Genomic DNA, 23,839 nt, shown 5'->3' with positions numbered 1-23,839 from the left:
GGTTGGCAAACACTAAAAAGCCATCCCCTTCCCTCCCCTCACCCCTGCAGTTCACTGATGTGTGAAGTTGTCTATATTTTAGGTCAACCGTCAAACTAGATTTTCATCTGCAAAGATCCAGGCAGAAGGGATGTGGTGTAGACATGGCTGCCAGGAGTTTGCATGGACATGTACTTGGCCTCCTGGTGGGAGTTGAATTTCCCCTTCATTGCCCCTCCCACTAGGCTGGGGTGACTGGGGGCCAGTGGGGAATTACCAAGTCTGCTCCTCTCTCCGCCTCTCCAGTCCTCAACACTGGGCTTCCTTGTTTACTTATTTAGAGCCCAGCAGAGGAAGTGGTAAAGGAAACTCGCTGAGTCGTTTTCTGAGAAGAGACCATATTTGTTCGCAGAGGAAGTTGTTGCTTTCTGGGATCTGGTTACAGTAGAAGATACATCAACTTCAAGGCTGTGCTGGGGTTAACGAGAAGTTGGGAGTGCCAAGGACAGCTCTGCACTTTGGATTTGGGGTCCCCTCTCCATGGGTGCAGCACCCATGCTCAGCTTGTGAGCTTCACCCCAGGAGAGCAGCCATGGCATTGAGGAACGTACCTTTTCGCTCAGAGGTCCTGGCCTGGGACCCCGACGACCTTGCAGACTATTTCAAGAAGGTGAGCCTGGCTCTTCTGGGGTTGGTGGGGCCAGTGGAGCTGTCAGTGGGCTGGGCAGAGGCTTGAAGCTGGAGCCCAAGCAGAACACGAGAAGCATATGAGATAGCAATGGAACGCCAGCCAGTGGCCCCCTCGCCAGCTGAGCGAGTGTCATGTAGATGCAGCACCGGGTATTTCCGCAGTGTGAGAAGGGAACCCTCATGTGAACTACTATGCACCAGGGCTTGAAAATGTGGCCTCCGGGCCGTGTCCCATTTAATACACCTCAGTATTGTCTTCCTGAGCTCAGCTGCAAAATAAGTTCAGGTTGGTGAGAAGGCCCCAAACCCCAGGGACTACTTGTGATCGGGGCAGGAATCCAGTCATGCTTGACTAGTCTCCCAAATCCGTGCTCGGAGACTCAGAACTGCTGTAACCACTGAGACCAGGGTATTTTCTAGACAGGGGAGGAATAGAGAAGGTTATAAGCAACTGGGGCTAGAGAAGGAAAGTGAAGGTGGGCAAGGTGAAGCCAGCTTTGAGTGACTGTGCTAGAGATGGCATCTGCGCAGTCATCACTCCTGGGCTGCAAGTGGGCTCCTTGAGCCTTTATATGGGACAGAATCTCACTGGCCCTTTACGAGGGTCTTAGAGAACAGAGCCAGAAACTGACAGGAGCCCCAAATTCTAGCTAGGGAAACTGAGGCTCTTGTAGAGGAAGAGGGCTAGCCAGGGAGGGGCAGAAGCCAATCTTGGGGCAGAGCTGAGACCTGAAAGCTGCTGTCCTGCCTTCCAGCCTTGGAAATGCTGGGTCATCTGCTGACAGGACAACAGGCCACTCACCTGCCGAGTTCAGGACCCTCTATCCTTGTCCAAGGAATCTGATGTCTTGTGAGGGACATGTGTGCTTCTAACACCCCTATTTGGTTGACACTCCAGATCATGGTAAAGATGAGGTTTTGAAGTCGAAGCCATAGAGGTCATCTAAGTCAGCTTGCTATTTTTCCTGGGGAACTGGATCCCAAGAGTGTGGACAGGCACCCTAGGACACATAGCCAGACATGAGGAGGATACCATAGCAAGTGGTCACAGGTGCTGTCCCCAGCCTAAAGATGAAAAATCCCACTGTGAACCAGGTATGGTGTAGGTGAGGCAAGGCCCACAGATTCTATTATTTGATGCTTTTTGTGGATTTCATTTCTGTTACTTTTCCTCCAAAGGATCATGATAAACTTAGGTTTCAACATTGTGGGTGCAAAGACTGGAAGACTGGATTTTGGGGAACGTTGCTAAACACTTTCCTTAAATATAGACCAATAAACTAGGGCAAAGATGTGGAATTTCCCAAGCTGTTCTGAAGTGTCATGTTAACCAGAAAAGAAGAAAAAGATTGAGAATTACTAAAGGAAACGGGGGGACAGGCTGAGAAACACAGACAAGCCCCATTTTCAAGTGTGGAAGAGAATTACACAATTCAGCCAAACAACAGACTCCTTAGGTGACATTCCCCTTAGAGCAGTGAGATGATTGTTGGGGCTGATTCAAGGAGACAGTTAACTGAGTTGGGGGGAGGACTTTCTTCTTTCTTCTTGCAGACTGCAGACCCCAGGGCAAGTCTATGGCACTGGGACAAGTACCTCCTCTCAGCCTAAAAGGACAGATAGCAAGAACAAAGAAACAGGGGAATCTGGGGTCTGGCAGGTGGTGACCCTCCAGAGGTTCCGAGAGAGACCCTTCAAATCCCAAGAATCTCTGCCCCTCAGAAGGAAAATTCTAAGTGTTCATACTGTAGGATTGGAGCTTAGCCATGAATCCATCCCAAGGATGAATTGAGATACAATTTCTAGTGAAGCAGAGATGTCAGGTTTCTTTGGAGACATCTCCTCAGCCAACTCTGGAGTCAGACATTTTGAAGCCTAGCTCTGATCTACTATGTGGTGATACCCCCTTAGTTACTTCTCTGCCTCATCTTCCTCACCAGTAATGTAGGGGTACTAATAGTAACTAACCTCTTGGGATTGTTGGGAAAATAAGAGAAAATAATTCATGTGAAACATTTAGCAAAAGGGAGCCAATGCATATTCATGTTATCTTCTTCTCTTCCTGGGCTGTTTACTGGACCCTAGTGGGGGGTCACCAGCAGACCAGCAGGCCTTTGTGTCTTACTGTCTCAGCCGTGTGTGGAATGTGAGTCTCTGACAAGGATTGTTATGCATTTCTGTTGCTCCTCAAGTTCCCCTGACTTGTCAGGAGAACATCCCTGAGCCATGCAGTGGAGAGACATGACTCTGAGTCACGAGTTCTAATCCTAGCAGTGTTCCCCACTCACTGTGTGATCACTGTGTGATCTTGCTTCCTCTGGCCTCAACTGTCACATCTCAGCAATCTAGGCAACTGCTCTAGGTCAGTGCCTGCTGGTGCTGGGTGCTCATAAGAATCATCTATACGCTTCTCAAAAATACAGATTTTAACCCCTGCTCCCAATTGTTAATGGACTGGAAGCAAAGCTCTGGGTAGGTTCTAGTCCATCTAGAGTTGAAGTCAGTGCTATAAAGAATCAGATGTTCCAAAAATAATGGTGATACTGAAAAAGAATAGATTAAGGCATATTCCAAGACCCAGTTACCTACCTCCTCACGCTGCAAGTAGATGGGAGGAATGTCCAAGCCCTCAGATGCTACTTACTTTCCACACTGACCTCAAAAGTCAGCCTTTCCTCAGCTTCCTAATATTCATCTTACCCTTTTAAGCCAACAGATTAAGGCAGCTGAATTCACTTTTTAATTTTGTTGGTCATAGAAATGAGCATGATTTTAAATTTGCTCCAGGAAAAAGAAAGAAAAAAAAAAACTGCTACAAACTTGACCCATACTTGTGAGGGAACCTAATTCTCAAGAACAAACATTTTAACCTTCAGTGCTGCAGCCTGAAACATTAGATTTAGAGAGCTGTCTATGCTGTGGAGAACAAGCCGAACAGGCAGCTCATAGGATTGTCCACTGGAAATAACTCTTTTGGAGCAACAAAGACACTAACCATGTTCATTCCTCTGAAACTGCATTGACATTCCAGCTTAAAGTTTTTCCGCCCAGGAAACTTTAGGCAGTTACTTGACTTGCCACACCTTTAACATCCCATCTGAAAAAAATTAGTGGGCATTATATGATTTAAGATGGGTTTAACCACTGAGAACAGTGCCTGACAGATAGCAAATGCTCAATAATTATTTGCAGTTTGTCATTTTTGGAACACTAATTTGGGAAGCATCATAAATATTCTGCTATCAGAGAGTCATTAAATTAAAATAACTATGCAATAATGAGACTTCTCTCATCATTTTAAGAGGAAAAAAATCCAGCAAACAAGATAGAATACAAATATTTTCTTCACTTTTAGAAAGATGTATTTATTTATGCACATAAGAACTGAGGTACAAGCCAGAGTTGCTGCAGGGTGAGAGGATTCACCAGAGACAGAGTAGGGAGCAGAACAGGTGGATCCACTGAAATACACTGCTGAGAGGAGCAGCGGGCGGGTCAGAAGAGGTCTGCTGTACCATGTGGGTCACCTCCCTGACCAGGGATCGAATTCATGCTGCAAGACTATAAATTTTAATCTCAGTTATGTGTAGAAAAATGCCAAGAATAAGGCATTGAAGCAAATACCTCACAATGTTCTCCAAGTTGCTCTTGAGTGGTGTAACAGTGGAGGGATTTATTTCCTCTTTCAGCTCCCCTCTCCTTTCCTGAGGAGCCAACTGGCCAGTCTTATGTAACCTTGAGGATACTCTCTGCAGGGGTTGGCCCCAAAGTCTTAGATTGAGGCGAGTTCTCCATTTCAGTGTCCCAAGGGGCTAGTGAAAGCAGGCTGAGGTAGGTATGGGGCCCCTCTGTTAGTCAGGGGGAGAGGAGGTGTCTGGCTAGCCACAAGTACCACAAATTGCTAAGCTTCTGGGGCAGGCAAGGGAGGGGAACCAATGGCATGGGCCTACCTGCCACTGACAGCGGCTTCCCGTCCTCTTTGCAGCTGAACTACAAGGACTGTGAAAAGGCAGTGAAGAAGCATCACATCGATGGGCCGCGGTTTTTGGTAAGCACTGGCCAGTCTGATACAGCAACTCCAAGCTGTCCCGCTCTTTCCACAATGGCTGCCAGGCCAGTGTGCCAGCTCTGACTCTGGGGTTGCCCGGAGTCTGTGGCTATCTTCAGGATCCCCACACAGCCCTTTGCCTTCTTCCAAGGGTTTGTAAGACCCCACTCTCGTTACCAGTCGCCATCCTTCCAGATCCTTCACTGATACCAAAGTACCTTCTGAAGTCAGAAGATTGGGAGGAATTCAGATATTTAAGTACATACACACATGTGCTTGTGCACCGTGAAAATGTATGCCAATATGTTCATCTTTTGAGAAGCCCTGGGGGAAAAGGTTCTATAGAATAACAAAAGATTCTTTTTTCCCATCTCTCAGTACATACACACTGAACAGAATAAAAGGCCATCATCCTCATTGTTTCAATTCTACCTCCTCTCTCTACCAAATCCACACACTCCTCTTTGTGAAATGTGATTTGTGACATGGCTCACCTCACCCCATCCAGAGCAAAAAGATCTAAGAGAGCGAAGTGGTGGGATGGAAGAGCCAAGGCACCAATGGGATGCAGGCTGATGGTGGCAGGTGTAGAGGCTGGGGCGAATCTGAGCCAGGTCCCTAAATGGCATCTCTGCTGATGGGTAAGAGAGCTCCCAACTGCAATGATGCCCCCTTTCCCATCTGTTCCTTCATATTATGTTAAGTGAAATAATTCAAAAGTGAAAGATATCGGGTGGTTTCTCTCACCTGTGGCTTGTACATAGCCCAAAAACATACACAGCCAAAGCACAGTAGGGATTGCTCTTGAGCGCTGTGAAAGAATGTGATGGTTTTCAGAGGGAATGGGGTGCCAAGGGAAGAGGCACTGGAGGATGGACGTGGGGTGTGGGCATGGGTGGTTTGGGGCAGGTGGTGTAGAACCTGTGTACTTATGGAAGAGCAAAATGTAACCCCAAACATTAAAATAAAATACAAAAAAAAAAAAAAAAAGAAGTGGGAACAAGGCTTCAACAGTCTCCCGCGGTTATTTTCCCAGTACAGATTCAGAGTGAGAAGAGAAAGCTCAGCTGTGTTTCCCGGCAAGACCTTCTGAGCAGCAGTGAGGGAAGTGGACCCTGAGACTTTGAGGTCACAGGGCCAGAAGATGTCACTTGCTTTAATTTTCTAAAATCCTTTTACACACCAGACCATGTCATATGCTGGGGATAGAGGTGACTGAGATGTGATTTCTGCCTTACATAAGCTTCTTCTACTCATAAAGCCCATTCCACATCCGTTCATCCCCTATGTTGTTGCACTGATATCTGCTGTGCCACCTGCTCCTTTCTGAGCAGCCCTGAGTCTCAGGCTGAGCCCAAACCTGTGCTTCCATTGCTCAGAGTTTTGCTTTCCTGATCCCACAGGGAACTGTGTTCTCTGTCCCAGTTAAATCCCTTGTCTGCTCCCCGTCCGTTCACTCGACACGTGTTTTCTAAAATCCTTTCACATACCAGACCACGTCATATGCTGGGGATAGAGGTGACTGAGATGTGATTTCTGCCTTACATAAGCTCCTTCTACACATAAAGGTGTCTTCAGGAAGGCTCCAGTCATCGCACTGGCAGATGAGACAACACGTGCAGAGGTGTGATGTAAGCGGAGCCAAAGTCACACACCTAGTAATGGGACTCAACACATCTGGTCTGCCAGCACCTGTGGTTCTTAGAATTAATTCTTTCTTTCTTTTATAGTGTATTTGTACATCATTTTGCATTTTCCCATCTCAGTTGTAAGCCCTGTGGGCTTTCCATCACCAAATCACCATAAGGAATGCTTTCTTTTTACATTGAAATTTAAGACAACAGAATCCATGGCATTTTGTCATTGGCCTAGTCAAACTTGGCAAACCCAAATCTTTCCTTCTGGAGCCTTTGGCACTGAGAATAGGGCCTGTGAGGGCCGAATGGAAAGGGAGGAGGACATCTTTGAGCATGATGTTCAAGCACTTGAACAAGCACTTGGCTTCCTTGAGCCTCTCCTTGCTCCCTCCTTTGTTGACTAAATGCAAGGACCCACTTGTCCTGGATGACAGCCCCTTCCATCTCTGTAAGTCCCCCCAGAAGCCCACTGTGAATCCCAGGTTTTGGTTGAGCATGTTTCCTTAGTTGAGAGATAGTGTCTGAGTGGCTTTATCACCTCGGCTCCAACCCTGGCACCTGCCTGTCCCTCAGAACAGGAGCAAGTAGACAGAGAGGTTCCTGGGCCCAGTGCAGCACAGAGGACAGATGCCTGAGGCATTTAAAGGCAGCTTCTGCTCAAGCCAATCCTCTGCTCCCTGTGCTTTGGGTACAAGTTGAGGTCTCTCCTGAGCTTTCATATATAACTCATATATTCTGCTAATGATGGTGGAAATGGAAGAACCTAGCTCCTTCTTATCACCTTCCTTCTCTTTTTTCCTTCCCCTCCTCCTCCTCCCTTTTTACTTCCCTCTTCCTCCTGTGGCTCTTCTTCCTCCTCTTCCTCTCCTGCTTCCTGTTCCTCTTTCTCCTCCTCCTCATTGTTATGTTTTTTTCATTCCCTCTTCTTCCTTCCTTTCTTCTTTAGCTAGTTCCGTTGAATCTCTTTTGCCACCATTTTTGTCTTCTAGTGAGAAGAGTGGGTCTTTATCTGGTGGGGAATAAGGGTGCCAAGCTTCCAGGAGGTTGAAGAAATGGAGGAAGCTGTGTCAGTAAGAAAGACATGTGGTTGCATGTAGCAGAAACCTGACCATGGTGGCTTAACCAAGTAGGGGTCTAGCTTTCTTAGGTGGTGAGAAGTCTGGAGGAGGGTGCTCAGAGTTGGTGGGCTGAGAAGGAACCCAGAACCCATCTAGTCTATGGAAAAAGCCAGTGGCTTCTATCCTCATGGTTGCAGTTTTGATGGCTCTGTCTCTTGGTATCACATCTGCATTCCAGGCAGGAGGAAGTGGAGTGGGGGCAGGAGACAAAGAGTAAAAGAAACAAAGGTGCATGAAGAATAGTCACTCCCTCTTTATTTTCAGAAAAACAATACCTTTTCCAGAAGCTCCTTCCAGGAGACTTCAGATTATAGCTCACTGGCCACAAATGAATCCAGTGATGTCAGCCATCTGGATGGAGTCTAGTGTCTTCCATATTTTGAAAAAAAAAAATTCTAGGTGCTGTCAGAAAGGGGGAAAGAGGGATTAGATGTTGGCTAGTCAAGTTACAGTGTCTTCCATGTCTCCTCCCCAGAAGGGGTCCAATTTGCAGCTTTTCTTTCTTTCCTGCATCTCCCTGAGCATACGACCACCCTGCAGAGACCCAAGCTTAACCGGAGTCGTCATTTAAGGAACCCAGACTTTGCTGAGGGTTTTGGAAGGAGCTGGAAGAGGTTACATCACATAACCAAACCCACCTAATGTGCTATTTAAACATCTTCTCTGTCTCCTCCCAGTTCCTGTCCCAGCTCTAAGCTCCGTTCTCTTTCCTAAGATCCTGCTCCTCAGTGTCTCCACCAATCTCACATCTACATTCCTCCTCACACTCTTCCCAAAGTTCCTCTGGCTCATGTCCTCAACTCGGCAAAACAAGGCAATGGCCAGCCTGCCTTCCCCCCTCCGCCCAGGAAGCCCTCACTCATTCGTGTCCTTTGGATGGAGGAGATAGTACTGTTCAGCAATGTTTGTTGTTGTTGTTGTTGTTGTTTTAAAGAAAGAAAGAAAAAGAGAGGTTAAGAATCTTTACCTAAATCCTAATTCTCTCAGGCCCTGGCCTTGCCACAGATGGTCTGACCAGGGACTGAAAGAGACTCTGGAGACCCAACCCCTGCGCCAGCTGGCCTTAAAGGGAAGTTCGCCAGCTCTTCCCAGTGGTAGCAAACAATCTGCCAAGCTGTCCGCTCAGAGAAAGGAAAGCAAACATCTCAACCTCCAAGAGCCAGCCAGACCAATCTTCCCCGCCCCCACCCCACCACTGTTGTTGTTGCTGCTGCTGCTGCTGCTGCTGCTGCTGCTGCTGCTGCGGGTAGTTAGTCATTGTCCGCCTACCGCCCCCACCTCACACTCACAGCATGTAAGTTCACGCTTATGGGAGCCAGGTGGTGGTGTGTCTGGCTTGGGCCAAGTGCATGAAACTCATCATCTCATTCGATTCTCACGACCTCTGAAAGGTGTGTGGCCATGATTACTGGAAAGACCCCCAATTACAGAGCAGGACACTGAGGCTTAGAGAGGCTAAGTGCCCCCACTCAGACAGCTGCTATGTGGATGAATCAAGGTTCAAACCAGCTGGTGGACTGTAAACATCTGCCCTAACCACTAAGCTTTCTGGCCTCCAAATGTCAGTGGGGTGCCTGCTTGGCTCAGCATCGGTCCTGCAGAAAGTAGGCCGACTGTCTTTTCTTTACAATGTTTGCACTCCTGCCTCTCTTCCTTTCAAGACACTTTCATGCACCTTTCTCCTCCAACATAGGCCACCAGGAGGAAAATAAACTACAGATGACAGCAAGCATAGTTCTGGCCCTAGCTCTACCATCAAAAGTTGAAATTACCTTAACCTTCCAAGCCTCAGTTTTCTCATCTATAAAATGGGAGTGTTGTAAGCTCTCACATCCCAGAATTGATAAATCAGTTCTTCACAAACATGAGTTTCTTTCTCCTTTCCTCCCTTGGTTGCCTCAGGAAGGTCTCTTTATTGCATCTTTACATCTCGTGAATTCTATCAACAACATTGGTAAGAGAGGCTTCTGGGTGTGATGGGGGAGTGACAGACATGGCTACCTTTTTAGGGTTTGCTGCTCCCAACTAACACACATGGAAACAGAGAGGACATTGAAGTGTAGGGGAACAACCTAAGGAAGAGGCCACAACATGACACATTCAGCATACAAAACAAATTCTGTTTGGCCCCATTGGTTTAGACTTTTTGCCAATATTTATAAATCAAGAAATTTCATACAAAATCCAGATTGGTGGGACCGTTTTGAACTCAATACCAGGCCCACAGACTTTTATGCAACATCTCATGGTGAGCCATTCTGGGTGGATGGATGGGAATGAATCCTTCAGTTTGTCGCAATCCCTACCACTCCCTATTATCATGCCTTGTTCACCTAGCCAGAGCCTTTTCTGTGGGTTGTAACCAATGGTGTCTTCATTTCAGAACCTGACAGAAAATGACATACAGAAGTTCCCCAAACTGCGAATGCCGTAAGTACTCCCCTGATTCTTTGGATGGTTTGGAGAACAGAGGTTGAGATAAGGAGTGGATCAGGGTAGTTGAGTCTATTATCAACCACTGTTGGTTTAAAGTAGGAAAGTGAATAGGAAGGTTGAAGGCAAGAGCAGAGTAGGGGGAAGAGAAGTTCCATGATATTTGGGGGGAAGGAAGTAACAGATCCAGCCCAGCTGGCATGTTGGCTGCTCTTACCAAAGACAAGCCCAACTCAGCATGTTTCTTCCCTCACTAGTGGGGTGGTTGAGCCTATCAAAGCAGCACCAAAGTCAAGAAACTGAATTTTCATCACGACATCATCACTGACTCAGTGTTGATTCCATTTTCTAGACCTCAGTTTCAGCTCTGTAAAATGAGAAAGTTTGATGAGATGAAGGACAGCAATATTGACAGAAACAATCAACTCGTCAATACTGGCTGTTTGGTAATGGCTGTCATGGGCATTGTAGTGTGGAGAATTTTGAGAAAAGTGGGGCATGATCCATTACTGACATCTGACATGAGTGCTGAAATAGGAAAATGCAGTGTGCATATCATGCCATGCATTTCACCTTCCTATTAAAGGTGCCACAAATTTTAGGCTTATAGGAGCCAGGCATATGATATAAATATGTAAAATAGGAGGGTTGAAAATAAAAAAGCAAATTAAATTACTTCTCTTTCATTTAGCACCATTGAGTAAAACATTAGGATGGGGAACTATTTCTCCACTATAAAAATAATGCACACTTACGATTATTACAAAAGATAATCAACACAAAACCTCCTTATTGATGAGCAATAGAGAATGGTGGAGATTGTGAAAAATCAGAATCATGCTCTATCCAAGAAAGCAGCATCTGCTCAGCTCCAGGCAATGTGGACCCAATGATGTCTGACTTTTAAATTCTTAACAATAGCCGGCAATAGGGGTTTTATGCAATTCATTTCTAATTTTCATTGTTGGCTCAAATAAAGCCAAAGTAAACATAACTGTAGGTTAAACTTACTCTGGATCACCAGTTTGAGATCTCTCTAAGACTCTTGAAGCTTGTAGTGATGAAAGGGAAATAGGCCAAGGGTGCAGGAGGTTGGAAGACCTCACAGGTAGTCGGACTGCCAGAATAGTTCAATATAGGAATTAGGATTCTCAAGTTTCCCTCTTCAGGAAGAAAAGTGCTAGCTCTCTACAGGGACAGGTGTTATTGAAGAATGCTTATTCTTCCCAAAGGTCTTCTCTAATCACTATTTTAATTTAAATTTAATTATCAATTCAGCTCCTCAGAGGTCACATTTCAAGAATTCGGTGTCAACATGAGCTACTGTCTTAGAGAGTGCAAATATAGAACATTTCTATGACTACAGAAATGTGATGCTCTAGGAAAAAGATCTTAGTTTATGTGAAAAGAGAACTTAACATACAATGGTCAGAATTGCTGACTGGTGAAACAGATCCAGTCTGAAGACATATTAAACTTGATCCACAGAGAGTTTTAAAATCAAGAAAGTTTCCATAAAAGCTAGCTTCTCTAGAAACATGGATGATATGCTTATCTAGTGTTCATTTTCTATTGTGGCAACATTACTTGGATCTTAGCATCTGTACTCCATTTAGTGGGGCTTGTGCTCCCCCAGCTCACTTTAGACGTACCATTCTCAAGGGCATTATCTTAAGATGCTTCAGTCATTTATATCACATGCATAGAAAGTTTGTGGGACTTTTTTTCTTTATTTTTGTATAGAAGAACTGGCTTGTAGGCCAGAGGTACAGAGGCATGAGATAGAGGTGGGAGCAGAACAGGCAGAGTGACTGAAATATAGTGCTCAGAGGAACAGCGGGTGAGACAGGAGAGGTCTGCTGCATGTGGGTCAGCTCCCTGGCTGGAGATCAAACTCAGCTTGTAGTGGTGGTAGAGCTGAGACTTAACCCCCAGCCACCAAGAAGACCAGATTGACTTTGGTTTTTGACTGAGAGTCCAGAACCACCCCCAGCTGTATTAACCAAATAATCAGACAAAATATAAGTAGCCACAGCTTTTCAGACACCGAACACCAGACATGGAAAACAAAGGCAGCCAGCTGTCTGCTTGCAGCTTTGAGAGTTTGCTAAGCACAGCACAGGGACGAGGGAACACAGTTGAAGCCTGTGAACCTAAGTGAAGGGAAGAACTTAGAGGCAAGTCTAGAGGGTACTGTCTGTGTTCTACAGAGGAGAGAACTGCACATAAAAATGTGCTGGTGAGGCCCTCCCTGGTGGCGCAGTGGGTTAAAGCACTGTACTAAGAAGCTGAAACCACTTCCGCATGAGTTCGATTCCCACCTGCCCCGGAAGAGATCCACATGGCGCGGCAGACCTCTCCTGACCCGCCCGCTGCTCCCCTCAGCAGTGTACTTCGTTGATCTGCCTGTTCTGCTCCCCACTCTGTATCTGGTGAAGTCTTTCGCCACCCCTGAGTCTCTGGCCTGTACCCCAGTTCTGTATGCACAAATAAATAAATCTTTAAAAAAAAAAAATGTGCTGGTGAAGTGCAGAGGTCACCCTTCAGCAGCGCTGGCCAGTGTACCCATGTAAGGAGATGGCCTAAAGCTGGCAATTGAATGGCAAAGCAGCTAGCCATGGGGTGGCAGTGGTGACTATTCCAGCCACATACGAAAACTCCAGATTCACAGTGGCTGGGTAATATACACAGGATGATCTTAGCTCCATAGTGTGGCAAAATTAGCCAGGTCTTAAAAATTGCCTGGCCTCGATAAACAAACCTTCAGAGTTAGAATGAAAAAAAAAAAAAAAAACTATTTTCAAGCAAGTTAACTATACCCCAAAGCAAAGTTTTAGAATATTTACAGTAATGTAAACATTATTTATAACTCAATAAAGTAAAATTCACATTATTGAATGTCGAATCAGAGATTAATAGGCATAGAAATAATTAGAAAAATATGACCTATGATTAAGGGAAAAAATTACCACCAAAACCATCCCACAACTAACACAGACATTAGAATAGCAGACAAGGAGAATATAACTAAATTCTCTGCATTCAAAAGGTTAAGTTGAAGCATGGGATATACTGAGGCCCCAAATAGAAATTCTAGTGATGAATAAACTATTAATATCCGAGATGAGAAATACACAGCTTAGAATTAACAACATATTAGTTGTTGTAGATGGAATGTTAGTAAACATGAACGCAGAGCAATGGAAACTACCCAAAATGAGTCACACAGAGAAATAAAACAAGGGAAAAGAAAATAAGGGAAAATTCAAGTAATATGATATAATAAAACTCTAAGTTATAGTTAAAAAGGTTATTGTGTACTCCATGATATATGTATATTTTCCATCCAAAGAAGAGCAAAGAGTTTGATGTGGAAACAGGGAGCAGAGTTGGAAATAAAGTGTTTGAAGAAATAATGGCTTTAAAATGACTGAAATGGGCTGGAAATGATAAACCTACAGATCCAAAATGTTCCACAAACTCCAAATTCAATCTGTAGAAACAGGTTTAGAAAACTGCACAAAGGCACATGATAATAAAATTGCTTAAAACCAAAGGTCAAGAGAAAAATCTTAAAATTAGTGAGAGGAAAAAGGATACATTCTATATGGAGGAGCAGATTTAAGGATGGCAGCTAATTGCCCATCAGGAACAGTGCGAGAGAGAAGATAGGGAGGAGGAAGGTTTAAAATACAGAAAGAAAAATACTATAAGCTAGATTTCAGTAACCAGCAGGAATATCTTTGGAAACTAAAGACGTCTTCAGACATAAATCAAAAAGAATTTGCCAGTTGATCTGCACTAAACAAATGTAAAAGAAATTCCTTCAGGCAGAAGGGACATGATACCAGATGTGAATCTGGAGCTCTACAGAGGAGAATATGAGAAAATGTACTGATGTGAATCTCCATGGAGAGACTTGGTCATTTCAGTTTGAAGCTCTGGGACTTCACACAATCTTAATTTCATTTCATGAACTTTTTCATTTCACAAACTGCTATTGCTGCTTGCAATGTGTCAGAGCTTTGTTAATTATGCAGGCTAAGGAGTTAAGGGGCAAAATCCACACTCTCGGACACTCCCCTTCTGAAGGGAGGGTCAGCAATACAAACAGAGCACTTAAGCTCTAGTTCCACAGTGCTTCAACACGTGCATGTATGTGGTAGGAAAGCCCAGGCTTCTAGGAGGAAAAAAACCTAAGAGGGATTTTGAATTAGGCCAGGCCTGGTCTGATGAGGAGTGGTTGAAGGACATTCGAGCAACAAGGGACCAATTATTGCAAAAACACAGGCATCAGTGTGGGGTCAAAGGAACATGACAACCTGGGGGCCATAAACTGCTGGGGAGTAGATGGCAAAGAAAGTTACAGTGACTGCTCGGGGCATGGGGTGGGCTTCATAGTTTGGAAGGGGTATGTGAGCTGAGTCCCGCTCTCTCTGAAGTTGTATGAAAGTTGACATGAGGGAGGCCCCCTGGCGGCATGGAGACACAGACCTGAGTCCATTGATGAGATGTGGGCTTCACCTAGGCTGTGGCCATGAAGACCTGGGTGGCAGGGGATTTCATCAGAGTGGTAGAAGGGAAGAGGTAAAGGAGGTAGTTTCAGCTTCAAGTTCCTTTTTTGTCTGAAGCCCTAGCACAAGCTGCCTGAGGGTCTGCAGAAGGAGGTGAGGTGAAAAGTGGTTGCTGGTTAGTGTAGACCTTACATCACAGGTGCGGTGGGGGGAAGGTATTTCTCTTGCTTTTTGAAAATGGAGTCAGAAATAGCAATGGCTCCAACCTCCCCTGCTAAAGGTGTGTGCTCCTGTGCTCAGACAAGCCCCAAAGGCTGCCTCTCAGCGTGAAGGGAACTTGGGGGATAGAGAAGGCATCCCAGGAGACAATGAGAGTTACTGTCTCACTTGCAAGAAATGTGTAACAAGTCTCAACTCCAGGAGCAGTGTGGCTGGAATGTACCCCAAAACCACCCTCAGATTCCTAGTTTTTTAAAATGCATGAGGATTAAGTAGACCGTGTAGATTCATACATTTAAAAGATAACTATTGGGCCCTCCCTGGTGGCGCAGTGGGTTAAAGCACAGCACTAAGAAGCTGAAGCCACTTCCGCATGAGTTTGATCCCCACCTGCCCTAGAGGAGATCCATATGTCATGGCAGACCCCTCCTGACCTGTCCGCTGCTCAGCAGTGTACTTCATCGATCTGCCTGTTCTGCTCCCCACTCTGTCTCTGGTGGGTACTCTCACCCTCCGCATGTCTGGCCTGTACCCCAGTTCTGTATGAATAAATAAATAAATCTTTAAAAATAAATGAATAAATAATAACTATTTTAGGTCTCAACAGGCAGCCACAGAGCTTAGTGAGTTAGAGTGCAGGTTACTTGAGACCCAGTAAAACTACCTGTTACTATCTGTTAAAATTTGCCTTCCCTGAGCCTCACCTTCCTCCTCTGTAAGATAAGGATGAGAATAGAAAATTTCAGTCAGTAGAAAGTTAGAGAAATCATGGGGAAATAATAAAATAAGCTGAGGAAGTGCCAGCTGTTCTTTTCTACTAGTTCATGCAAAATTCTGATGAACACCATTTGAAATTTTTTTACTAATTATCCTCCCCTGCTAAAGAGGGAGGAGAATGGATAGGTCTTTAGTTTCGAGTGAGGGTGGTCCAGGTTCTAGTAGGCTCTACCTCCCACCAGTCATGGGACCCAGAGAAAGTCACTTCAAAGTGAGCATCTGGGCCCTCCCTGGTGGTGCAGTGGGTTAAAGCCCAGCACTGCAATCTAGCCTCAGCCACTTCAGTAGGAGTTTGATCGCTGGCCCCAGAGGTGATCCACATGGCGCAGCAGACCTCTCTTATCCCGCCTGCTGCTCCCCTCAGCAGTGCATTTTAGCGATCTACCCGTTCTGCTCCCCATTCTGTCTCTGGTGATTCCTCTTACCACCCTAGCACCTCTGGCCTGTGCCCCAGTTCCATATGCAGAAAAAAAAATAAATCTGTAAAAAAAATAAGAGTGAGCACCTCAGTTTCCTCACCTACATCAAAGAAAAGAGCAATCCCAGAGGAGTGGAGGACCTAGAACCAGCAGCTCAGAAATGCCAGGGGCTGACCTCCAAACACATAGATACTCAATACTTATTTCAGTCTTTCTACACGGGTTGATTTGCCATGCTCATTACCCTAAAGGCCTGTGGGACAGAAACTACTTATGTGCTGCAGATCAAAACAAGATTACAATCTTCTGAGTAGCTCTAGTTACTTCCCTGGTGACTTAAAAAAAAAAATCAGCATTAAGTAGATTTTTAAGCAGGCTGATTCTGGTGATGAAGGCATTTTCTGTCTGCAAATGTAGTCACTCTCTTGGGACACAGTTTCTCCCAGAGATACCCCAATACTGTACGAGAGGAAGATTTTCAGTAAATCAGTGATGTTTTCCTTTGGAGAACCTCCCATAAAACCCAGAGAATGTCTGTGAAAGATCCGCTTAGGTCAGTAGAACACATGTTAAAATTTGTGGATGCTCATTTGGAATTTATTTTAAAGATATTATACTTTTGTATTTAATCTACAGTTGAACTCGAAAAAAGTAAGAAGAAAGGAATGGTGGAGATGGAAAGTGGACAACAGATAGGCGTGGGGGTGGGATGGGGCTTACTATTATTGATTCTCATTGTACCTGCTAGCAATGGCAGAATCGGGCTGGGAAAGCTGAGATCGCATCGAGAAGGTCAAACAGTAATACCTGTTCATTAGTCTGTGTTTTGGTGAGGCTGTGGATCTCCAAACAGCAAGGACAGTTTACTATCTCATCCACATCTATTCAGTGACTACCTGAGACAAGCCAGGGAGAGAGGAATGGAGAGACAAGGGAGAGAGGGGCCAGACATCTCGTGAGCAGACATCTCGTGGCTGCCAAACTCTGTCCTCTACCATGCTCTGTCCCTCCTACCCATTGGCCAGTCCTTATCCAGGTTCCTGGTTCCTCCCATGTGCCAAGTACCTCCTCTGACCACTGCTGCTCCATCTCCTCCAGTGCAAGCCCAAGCATCTGACTTTCGGACAAGAAAACTGCCCTGTGGCTTTGACAAATGTCTCTATGTGCCTAGCGTTTCTTGTTGGTAAAAATGAGAATAATTCTACCACACAAAATGAGTGTGAAACACCAGTAAAATACACTCTATAGAAGTGTGGGGCTGGGGGGGCCTAGCTAGTAGGGTGACCACGCAATACCTTGCTTCCCACTTAGGCCTGACATAACCCCAAATGTTCCTTCCTGAGATCCAAGATGCACCTCTTGTTGTCTACAGTGACAAGGACAGAGTTTGGGAGGTTTGGCTCTTGACTGAAGGAAGCAGCTTTTGAAGGTGGAACTGCTTTAAAGGGGAATGGAATGCAGAGGGAGAAGGAGGCTGGGCACAGGGCGATGCAGGTGGTATCTAAGGTCACAGAGGTGCCCAGCCAGGCAGTGAGCTGGAGGAGCCCAACTGGTCCCCAGTTTGGATCATTGTTCCTGGAGGGCTCAGTGTGCACCCTGCATCTGAAATTGGAGTCAAGAGCATAAGCCTCCCCTTAGCAGGGCCTATGCCAGGGAAAGGAGGAAGCTGTCACTATGCTGCCTTGGCAGGGCCCGCATTCTACCTTGTAAGTGGTACACAGTGACAAGCAGGCAGCAGATAGAGCAGCCAGAAAGCACTACCACGTTCTTGCTGCACTCTGCAGGTGCTGACACTTCCCACTCTGTTCCCTCCTTCCCTCCCTCCCTTCGTGCCCTTCAGTTTCTCTCCTCCTTCTGTGTGACCAGCCAAGTCGAATTTAAGATCAACTGGTAGACTTCCATCGGCCACTGGTAAAGCAAAGGGGCTTTGGAAAAGCAGCCCTGGGTTTCCTGAGGGACTCCAAGGGAAGACAAAGAGACCGAGACCCCCATACTGCTGTGTCCTAACTCATTCCCTACATAATTACAAAGGTTTTGCTCTCCCTCCTCCTTCTCCTCCTCATCTTCTTCTTCCATCACCCTTACCTCTCCCCTTCCTGCCCTTCTTCTCTCTCCCTCTTCCTTCTTAACAAACAAAAAAAATTTAAAAGCTAACTCTTCAAATTTGACTAGACAACTGAAGAATTCAGAAGAGAGGAGAGAGGAGGGGGAGAAGAGAGAGAACAAAGTGGGGAGGGAACATAGTGGACTGTGGGAGTGGGTTATGGGTGCTTTTGTTGTGGGTACACTATGTAACACCACCTGAAGTGGGGGTCTGTACTCCCAAAATACAAATAACGATGTAAACCACATTACCTCTGCAAAATAATCAAATCAAATCAAATCAAATCAGCAAACATAAAGCAACCAATTTCAGGCACTTAGGCACTATAGGAATTCCCCCAGAGCCTGGCTGCAAAGTCTTCCCTAGAGGGTCTGATGGGTGGAGTCCAGAGTGGGCCTGGAAATATACATTTGGGACAGGGGTTCCCATGTCACCTCGATGGACAAGCCAGACAGGGGTCCTCTTACCAGTGCCAGCCCTCTTTTGTTGGTAGGGAGAAGGGTGACTGTCTTGCGCAAGGTCACTCAGTGGCTACCACCCTTGGGGATGGATGTCATAATCAGACGTGGAATAAGTCTTATAACATCACAGGAGAGATCTCTGATCAAGAAGCCAAAGACTGGCCCCATCATGCAGCAACTACAGCTGCAACAAACCAGGTCACTAGACTCTACCATGCCACAGTGGTCTGACTTTGGGGGTCAGCCCCACTTCCAGAGTCAGTTATCCCTAAAACATGTCAAACCAGAGAACTAATTCTACAGCTCCCAACCCCTCTACCTCTCTCTCTGATGCCAGTTGAAAGCTGGAGTTTCTGGGGAGGAGGAGTAATGAATCAGCCCTGGCCACGCAGTGTCAGTTGGTCCTCCGAGGTCTGGAAGAGGGTCACCTTTGCACACAGAGGTAGCATCTTGTCCTGTCTACCAGCACTGCTCCCCATCAACTCAGTTCCTAGCCGTGGTCCCAGCTGGCTTCGAAGCTGTTCTCTTAGCTCTCCCCTCTCAGGAAAAGCCTGTGGGCCGAAGCCTGGCTGCAAGCCAAAGGCGAGGCCCAGCTCTGTTCTTTCTCAGCTCTTTGTTGCTCCCCCTTTCCCCTGTCAGGCCTGTGGTTTGGCATTTCCTTCCTTAGCCACTGACAGCCCCAGCAGCCTCCAGCCTGGCCCCTAAAGATACGGGTAAAAAGAGACACCTACACCACACAGAGCAAGAGGTCTTTTTAGGATCAAAATCAACTTGTGAGCCAGTCAGGGGCTGGGGGTGTGGAGGGACCTTCAGCTCGCCTTCTCAGTTCATTGCTAAAATGTCATCCCACGGAGGCCAGCTCATTTGAAATTGCAACTGCACTGCACCCAGGCACAGCAGCCCCCGTCTTACCCAGTACACCCCCTCTCCGCCCCCACTGCATGTGCACCTTACAGTGTTCACCTAGAATTTCACTTCCTTAAATGCTCATTGTTTATGGTCGATCTCTTCATCAACTTGTCAGCTCCTCGAGAGTAGGGATTCATCCCCTTTGTTTACCTAAGCTCCTCAAGAGCCCAGCAGTGTTGCAGACCCTCAGAGTAAATGTGTTTTCAATAAATGGTGCACTGATGTGTGTCAAGAGAAGCCAGGAAAGGAATCTAAGCAGTAAGTTGATCCATTCCAACTTAAACTGTAGAATAGAAGTTGTTGGCACCATTGAGCAAATGGACTTTGTTGTGGTCTAGATGGGGAAAGCATTCTGGGTAATCTATTTCATAATCAGGCAATTTTTATTTTTATGATTTAGGTTTGCATGTTGAGTATCTGAAAGGTGTTTGGATTCTGTGTATTTTAAAGTAAGCAAGGAAGGAATTTGATGACTGACTAGATGTGAGGAGAGAGACAGATGGGTCAAGAGTAAGACGAGATCCACTCTGGGTGACAGGTGGAATTTCTTTCCATTTACTGAGATGAAGAAATAGGACAATAGATTGTGTAAAGAGAGGTTGAAAATAATCTCTGTTTGAGACTGGGAATCAGCAGCTCTTGACATTGGAGAAGAAATAGGTTAGTCATATTTTTTGGCACATTGATATCATTATTGTACCCAGAGTGCTAGTTGACTGGGACACACTGTAGCAGCCACCAGGACCTGGCCACAGGACACCAACAGGGCTCCCAGGTCATCTTTGCAGGATCCCTCTATCCCATCCCCAAGTTGATGGAGGGAGGGGAGGGAGTCCCATCAGCTTCTCAAAACAATGGCTTAAAGGAAACAAAGAACTCACATCACCAGTCACCAGGGGCCTGGCAGTGTGAACCAGAGGGCATTCCCCATCCCTGCCGACAAGAGCAGGCCTTTCTCTGCTGGGCACCTCCCCAGCGGGCACTCAATGGAGTGTGAAGTCCTGCGGCATTATGATGGGGAGGCAGGTGGCTTCCAGGCCACAGTTCCCTGGGAACACAGAGAAACGTGGGGGGCAGCAGGTCTGTGGAGTAGCTGGGGAAGCCAGAAGCAGTGGAAGCTAAGGACTGCCTTTGTTAATCTAGCCACTTTGTTTTAGATCAAGCTTGTCAGTTTTAGAGGATCACTAAGCAGAGGAGAGTAGCTCCCGGTCATCTGCAAATGTGTCCCAGGCTGTCCACTCCCATGAAGGGAGTTTTAACCTCAAGGGAATGAACAGGAGCATGTGATGTTTTGTGAGTGTCCTGCCCTAGGAACTTGGGAGCTTGGCTTCCGGTGTGTGTGTTTGTGTGTGTGTATGTGTGTGTGTGTGTGTGTGTGTGTGTGTGTGTGTTGTGGGTAGAGGGGTGGAGTCCATCTCTCACTCTGGGGCTAGCTCCTTCCTTGGTCTGTACTTATGTGACCTTATCTGTAGAAAGACCTTGGACAAGGTCATCTCTGAGTCTACTCCAGCTGCTCCAAATCTCTAGGAAGTAGAACCTGTTTACAAATGAGGGTTGCCTTTTCCCCAGCCGTGGATGCTAAAGGAGGCTGGAGTTTGTATTCTTGGAGGTTCAAGAGAGCCCACAGAAAGGATACTGAGTGTCCTGTGTGCTGGCAGTGCAGGCCTGATGGTAAAGGCCTGTCCTTTCTGGGGGTTAGGGATTGTTAATTCATAACACCAGGGACTAAGATTATCTCCAAGGAACCTGGCCAAGGTGGACCTCAGAGCATAGAACATTCAGGGAGTCTCCCACTCTGCTATGCCTTTTCTGGGGAGCCTCCCAAGTTTCTGTAAGAACCTATGTCACTGAGTATGAGACAGGAAGGAGAGAATGGACCAAAGAACAGTCCACTGTGGCACTTGCCAAGAGTTACACAGTGAATAATGATTCCTCTGGACCTCACGAGGGTTCTAGATCCTGGAAACCAGATGTCACTACTAGGAGGCTAAGCCGAGTCCAGGGACCACAATCCAGGGATACTCACATAGTGAGGTGCACAATGGCACACCTGCTGCAGGCTTTCGGAGATGGTGCAGCTGTCTTCACAGAGGCACCTAGAGCTGACACCTTCATACGGAGGCCAAGAGCTAGACTCCAAAGTTCGAGTCAGACACAGAGGGCTTCCTGGGCAGGGGCAGGTCTAGCAGAAGGATGCAGGTGAGGAACTCAGGAGCGAAGGGTCCTCGGGAGGGCACTGGCTGGAAGCCAGGGGAGGAGGCTGCTCCAGACAGTTACACAGACCAGGTAGCTTTAGGGCTCAGTGGTGGAGAAGGTGATCATTTTGTAACTCACCTTCTAACTCATCTGTCCGTTTACCTTGTAGGATTCTCAGTAAGTTAAGTCAAGACATCAACAAGAATGAAGAGAGGAGGAGCATTTTTGCACGCAAGTGAGTGGGTAACCAGAGCGGTTGATGAACCTTGTAATGGAATGCAAAGGTTTTTCAAACCCAAGGCAAATCTTTGATGGGAGCCACAGGACTGTTTCTGCCCCAATGTTTAATCTGCAGCACTCATTCCATCCCAGGGGTCTTGGAACTGGTGACTCAGGAAAGGAGGGGCGGTCCCTTCCCTTCTCCTACCCTGCATCCTGCCCCCCCCCCCGGGTTTACGATATCAAGAGAACTTCCCCTAAAGAGTCTAAAAGTCATGAGCTTTTGCTGCCAGTGCTGCCACCAGTGTGATTTGGGTAATTTCCCGAATTTTCAAACAGCCTGGCCCCTGTTGCCAAGCAACAAGGACACCACTTCTGGGTGGCAAGATAGCTTGCCCACTGGGGAGACCTCTTGTAGGGCTGGGTTGAGGAGGAGGACAATTCCCCTTAAATCAACAGGACCACTAATGCAATGCTGTTTGCTTCTGCAGACCCCAAGTGCAGCGGTTTCATGACGATAGAGGTAAAGGGCTCAGGGTTGAAAGTCACCATTTTAGGGGATAACAAGGACTTCCTTTGGCTTTTGTGTCTGGGGTTCCTACTCCTCCCTGGGTAGCATGAAGCTCACGTATTCACTTGTACGTCAGCTAAGTCTAACCCCCAAAAGAGTTTGGATCCAGACTGAGGGGAGGAGAGCTGATGGCCCCTGCCCGGCTGGCACCCCATCTGGAGCTTTCAGAGCTCTGTGAGAGACATGGGAGGACCATCCTCTCTCCGCACTTGAGCTGAGCCAGCTCCCCTGTCTCTGAGTCTGAAAAGGAGTTTTTAAACTGTTAACTTGCACATGGTATTATTTAAATGCATATCCCTGGGTCCCACCCAGTTCTGCTGATTCAGTGACTCTGGGGTTAGACCTCTGCACTCTTGTACAGAGAGTTCCTCCAGGGGAAATTCCAGAGCTGACACAGTGGTTAATCTCTGGCCGGGTAGAAGGTGGACGCCTGGGATGGTGGGAGGGGCGTGGAGGGCACAGATGAAGGGCGGCTTGGACTTTTGAGTGGCTTCTTTGGTAGTGACAGAGATGTTGTTTCTTCCACAGAAAGCCACGAAGAGGACAATGGGGGCTGGTCTTCCTTCGTGAGTATCGTGTGGACTGTCCTCCCATTTCCATGGCCATCCCCTGTGACTTTGTCACCGGGAACCGGCAGAATGCCAAACAGGGAGGCCTCGATGCTGCGTACCTCCCCAGGGTCACGCATGCGTTCCCGAAAGGCCAGAGAACAGCGTTTCCTACTTTGCCTCCACAGAGTGTCTGTCACTTCTCCCTTCTGCCAGCACCGGGCAAAGGCAGTGGAGAGGGCACCGGATGGATGGGCATGCAAGCCAGCCAAATCCATTTACAAACAGGGCAGTTGCTCGGCCCTGGGGGGGGGGGGGCAGTATGCTGATGACACCATTAGCCACCATCACCACCCGGCTTGCAGGGCCTCCCCCTCCCCCACCCCTAGCTGGTCTGCTAAAGTAGGTGGTACCTCCTTGTCCTCGGTTTCCTTACCTGAGGTCAACCACAATTTAAAAATACCATGTGCAATAAATAGCTAGAGCGATGGGGAGGGGAGTGAGGAGAAGGCGGAGAGACCAATATTCACAGAATTTTTGTCACAGAATATTATTATGGTTGTTCTGTCTTATTATTCCTTGTTATTGTTACTCTCTTACTATGCCTAATTTACAAGTTAAACTCTATGTCGTGATAAAAAGGATGACAGGTTTCAGTACTACCAATGGTGTCAGGTATCCACGGCGTGTTTTGGACTGTTTCCCCCCATGGATGGGGGTGGGGGGTGATGGAAGGGAACTGCTATAGATTTTCTTGTGGACGTAAGTTCCCCCTGGTGGAACAGAGGGAAAGGGATTTCAGAATCACTTTTTAGCTTGAAAAGACATCAGAGCAATTCTGATCCAGTTGGTTTTTATATTTGAGGGGTGCTGCGGGCCACTTTAAGTGTCTGATGAGCTCTGCGCATCCTCTCCCCAGGTAACGGCTTCCACAGTCACTGGGCGTGAAACTAGACTCAGTCAAACATGCTGTGGGTGGGCGCCACTGTCTCACGGT

At 46.8% G+C, this 23,839-nt stretch overlaps 1 protein-coding gene across 1 annotated transcript in view; it reads left to right on the top strand.

Moving 5' to 3' along the window:
- The first annotated feature begins 518 nt into the window (after positions 1-518).
- Positions 519-23,839, top strand: part of LCP2 (lymphocyte cytosolic protein 2 (SH2 domain containing leukocyte protein of 76kDa)) — a 48,597-nt gene continuing 25,276 nt past the window's right edge. The window contains exons 1-6 of the mRNA XM_012722168.1: positions 519-649; positions 4,655-4,717; positions 9,856-9,902; positions 21,674-21,739; positions 22,215-22,246; positions 22,823-22,860. Coding sequence (XP_012577622.1) covers positions 572-649; positions 4,655-4,717; positions 9,856-9,902; positions 21,674-21,739; positions 22,215-22,246; positions 22,823-22,860 — 324 coding nt within the window. The 5' untranslated portion in view covers positions 519-571. The remainder of the gene's footprint in view (positions 650-4,654; positions 4,718-9,855; positions 9,903-21,673; positions 21,740-22,214; positions 22,247-22,822; positions 22,861-23,839) is intronic.

Source organism: Condylura cristata, unplaced genomic scaffold, assembly GCF_000260355.1.
Source record: "Condylura cristata isolate star-nosed mole 26May11 unplaced genomic scaffold, ConCri1.0 scaffold00008, whole genome shotgun sequence".
Taxonomy (NCBI): domain Eukaryota; kingdom Metazoa; phylum Chordata; class Mammalia; order Eulipotyphla; family Talpidae; genus Condylura; species Condylura cristata.
Note: the sequence above shows the minus strand (reverse complement) of the source record. Positions and strands in the feature narration are given on the sequence as shown.